This window comes from Poecilia formosa, unplaced genomic scaffold (genome assembly GCF_000485575.1).
Source record: "Poecilia formosa unplaced genomic scaffold, Poecilia_formosa-5.1.2 Scaffold1476, whole genome shotgun sequence".
NCBI lineage: Eukaryota > Metazoa > Chordata > Actinopteri > Cyprinodontiformes > Poeciliidae > Poecilia > Poecilia formosa.
Window position 1 is genome coordinate 3026 of NW_006801415.1, and position 4348 is coordinate 7373.

General features: G+C 42.7%; 1 protein-coding gene across 1 annotated transcript in view; it reads right to left on the minus strand.

The window, feature by feature from the left end:
• The window catches only part of LOC103132893 (alpha-tectorin-like), a gene marked incomplete at its 3' end in the record, with an annotated part of 6976 nt that extends 3019 nt beyond the window's left edge, over nt 1-3957 (minus strand). Inside the window, exons 1-9 of the mRNA XM_007544663.2 lie at nt 3746-3957; nt 3528-3647; nt 3185-3300; nt 2820-3098; nt 2638-2733; nt 2337-2502; nt 1650-2050; nt 513-1089; nt 6-425 (exon numbers count right to left, since the gene is read on the minus strand). Of these exons, the coding sequence (XP_007544725.2) occupies nt 6-425; nt 513-1089; nt 1650-2050; nt 2337-2502; nt 2638-2733; nt 2820-3098; nt 3185-3300; nt 3528-3647; nt 3746-3833 (2263 nt within the window). The remainder of the gene's footprint in view (nt 1-5; nt 426-512; nt 1090-1649; nt 2051-2336; nt 2503-2637; nt 2734-2819; nt 3099-3184; nt 3301-3527; nt 3648-3745) is intronic.
• Between the last annotated feature and the right edge of the window lie 391 nt (nt 3958-4348).

Below are 4348 nucleotides of genomic sequence, written 5' to 3' on the forward strand. Positions count from 1 at the left end.
GCGACATGCTCCTGGGTACTGGTACATCACTCCATCAAATGTATGATATGATCCTGGGCCTCTGATCCAACATGTTGCAAAGCTGTTTGGTGTGCACCCTCTTACTCCATCCTCCACCCTGCAGGACTCATGTTGACCACAGCTGTGAGAGCTGCAAGTCATGGAGCCATAGCTACATGTACAGCGCCTCCCACAGTCTGCATCCAGTATGACAGTTTCTCCTGAGCGGTAGTAGTGACCCTCAAAGCTGCAGCCACAGTCAGCATGAGGGACACAGACCCCTCCACTCAGGAGGTAGCCTGAATTGCAGACACAGCTCTCTTGATCAGGAAGGGGGCAGTTGTAGGTGGAATTGGGGTTGACACATGTAGGTGGACATCCTGTACCCTGGGCCTCATAGTGGCTATTGGCTGGGCAGGGGATTTCTAAATACAAGAAACATTTATTCTCAAACTTTGAATATTTAACACCACTTGCATTTCAAAACAATTGCAAATGACTGGCAGACATACCACATAAGCCAGGACGCCTCCAGCTTTGTGGCTGGATCCCATTTTGTTGACACTGACTTGAGTAGACATTTAGGGCTTGGCACAGAATGGGCTGATACCCTCCGCCGACACAGAGATCATACACACAACTATCTACAAAAGATCCTGGAGGGAGGTGTTGATGGCATCCAGCAAATGGTCCTGTGCTGTTCTCCAGAATACCACAGTGGGCAGAGTTTCTGTACAGTGCTGTCTGAGCTGCTGTGCAGCCGGCACAGGCTAGACCTGAACACTGAACATCACAGCCAGGCTCATCATCTCCGGATACTTTCCAGCTGTTGGCAAAAACCACATCAGAGCTCACCACTTGACCTTGGCGGGTTCGAAAATCATCTTCAGGGTGATTGTTGAAGTTTCCACAGAGTCCACATGTGCTATTTTGGTAAGTGTAGGGCACAGTGATCCGGACATATGAAGACATGTCATAAGATACCATCAGGCCAAAGTCAGTGCTGACGATCACAGAGAAACCTGACTGATAAACCTGGATAGAGCCGTTTCTGAGGGAAAATGGAGCTGTTGCAAAACTTCCATTAACCTGTAAGGATGGCAACAATAAAGTAGTTACTAGACAAAACAAAAGTCAGAGTCTATGTTAAGCCCAGTTCACATTACACAATTTTAGAATTGTAGGCCTATTTTCAATACCTGAGACCACATAATAGGCAACAGAATATCATAGATATAATTGGTTTGATTGGGTTCAGTCATGTGGTATATAGCCACACTGCAAGAGGAGTGTGGATTCCAGAAATAATCTGATATTCAGATTCCAGAAAGAAAATCCTGTAAAAACAAACTGCATCACATGTGAGCGAACTATATTGGCGGACAAGCACACTCGCTGCCATGATCGGGCCAAGACAATCCAACATGTTGAATATGTCCAATTTTAGATCGGAGCGGCCCCATCGTTCTAACGACTGAACCCAATCACTTGTAACCCACCACACACTACGGGATTATTGGTTACAATTATCGCAAGCAACAATCTTGGATTGCTGAGCATTCAATCTAAGATTGTCGTAAGGGGAAAATTGGGGCAAAAACTCGTGTAGTGTGAACTGGGCTTTACAGGAAGTGAGAAAGTCCTGTTACCTTGGCCTGACCCTCATGTCCTTTAACAAGCTCAATAGTTTCATTATGGACAAAGACTTTGACCAATCTTGTCCATGAAACACGAGTGCTGCCACGATGCTCGTTCTTCCCCTCCACTCTATAGTAGGGCAGTCCGTTCTGACACTGCTCTGACAGAACGTAAGTGCATGTGCCTTGAAAGTGAAACACTGATTCGTCAAAGGTGTAGTAATGTGGATCTCCGCTGACGGTGCAGGTTCGTCTTTGCACCGTCTGGCAGGAGTACTGAAAGGCACCTGGCCGACAGATTTGGGAAAAGGAGCAGGGATTGCTGGAGCATTGCAGCCCTTGGTTGGTGCAGGTGCACTTCTGTGCACATGTGCTGTCACTCCAGAAAGAGTCGCCAAGTTGAACAGGTAGATCTTAAAAAATAACAAACCCCCCAAAAAACAGAACAAAGCTTAACATTTTTTTACAGTCAAGATTTCTCTCAAAATCTCATCTCAACAGTTCAGAAAATACTCAGAAACCTTTTTTGAAAATGTTCTAAACATCCTCCTAATGCTCTCTTGCAGTTATTTTACTCCATATTACCAACTAAATTCCCATGGTAAACAGAAGTACGACCTTACTAATCCTATTTCTTGTTCATTCAATGGAGGTATCCATGTGATAAGGGGTCCATTGGTGCAGGACTAGTAGTCTTACCATTGAAAGTGCAGCCTCTTGATCCATGATCCAGTCGGAAAGCCCAGCGACCAGGTACATTGACGTTACTGTTGAGGCGGAAAACTGAGTAATTGCCTGAAGCGTTACTGGAGAAGGATCCAGGAACAGAGAGATGGTGAGGGGAATTAATTGTGTCGTATCCAACCTGGGATAATAAAACACACAGAATTGTATTTAATATCTGCATAGTTTAAACTAATCTTTGTATTTGCATCTAAAGTGAAGAATTGAACAGTAAATAAGATTTAAAATTGTATAACATGATTATACGTGCTCTAACCTGTATGTTCCATTTGTTTGGGGATATATTTCCATAGTTCATCAGCACAAAGGAGGACTGGCCTCCAGAGATCAAGACAGCCTGGACTGTTGTTCGCTGAAAAAAATAAATTTCTTACTTTTGTTGTATGGTATTTAGACAAAAGCATACCCATCATACATTTCAAAGAGAAGAAAACTTACTGAATTCTCTTGTTGCCAATATGGCATTTCATGCCAAGTTGCAACAAACACCCAGCTTGCAGTAAAGTTTAATTGTGGGAAGTGATTATTAATGTCCTCTGTTGCTTGATTGAGGATGTTGCCACTTGTATATTGTTTATAGTAGACCAGACCAGTTTGTCTGTTGTCAAAATCAGTCCAGAACGGAGCAATTATGTCCCAGGTTGAATACATTGGAAATCTTTGAGGTATGTACATAGACCATGGATTATTAAAGGTCATATGTCCATTATGGTTCACCTAATGAAAACAAGGGAAAATGTTTTTCATCATCTGTCAAATTAGTAAGTGTTTTTTAATTTAACATGGAGGCCAATTTTACATACATAAATCTGATTATATTGTTTTCCGAAATACACAAAAGGTTGTTGTAGGACAATCCGAGGGGAGCTTCCATCGAGAGCTGGTTGAGTTGTGTTTCCAGAAATTGGGTAGAGCGGTCCTACAAAAAGCACAGATTTCATTAGACAAATATAAAACAGAAGCACAGTAGAAATTTGTTTGTGTTGAAGTGTCCTTTGGCTGAAAATGCTTAGGATCTAACCACTTATCGCACCATGTTTTAATTAAGGAACCCTAGACATGATCCCTAGAAATGAGGCAGCTCTTAATGTTAATTCAATATTTCAAAGCATGTAAAACAAAAGATTAAGAAGGTGTTGCCCTTACTGAAGCTTTCATTGTCGTGTATAGGAGGATGCTCATCAGAAAAGCAACTGTAGAGACCGTCTTTCTTACCACACCACTCATACTCTGCACAGTCCAGCTGTTCACAGGGGTCAATCTCAGCTGAATCAAATATATCAGAAAACAACATTTCAAACCATAAACATTACATACGACCAATCAGTAGCTCATTGTCCTGATATTTAGCAAAACAGACATACCACAACGCAAAGGAGAGCGCCAGTCAGGAATGCTTAGACCTAAATTGGTGCAGGTTTTCTCATAAGCAGAGACGGCAGAACATAGCATGCCATTGGCTGATGTGTAGAGACAGAGATCATAAACACAGGAAGTGAGAAAGGGTTGTGGATCAGAATGCAGGTGACAAGAACTGAATGGGCCGCTGGTGTTGGTGATGACTCTGCAGAGTTCTGTGTATTCTTCTGTGAAGCGGCAGTCACTTAGTCCATCGCCACTACTTTCATCAGTGGATCCGCATCTAGAAAAGTCGTTGGACATTTAAAAGATTTTAGAGTCAGTAGAATTTTGAAGAAAAATGTGCAATTGCTGAAAATGTATCAGGTAAATGTAGACAAATGCAGTCTGAGCTCACCCTGCTTCGCTTGTGTCAGATTTCCAACTGTGGCCAAACTGGTTGTCGTTTTTGGCCAAAGTACCGTTGGGTAAAACTTTGTCGTCAGTGGGATCACCATTGAAGTTCCCACACATTCCACTGACTCTGTTCTGGTAGTTGCGGCCCATCCTGACCAGTAAAGTACTAGAGCCATCAAACTGGACTACAACATCGACAGCATCAAACACTA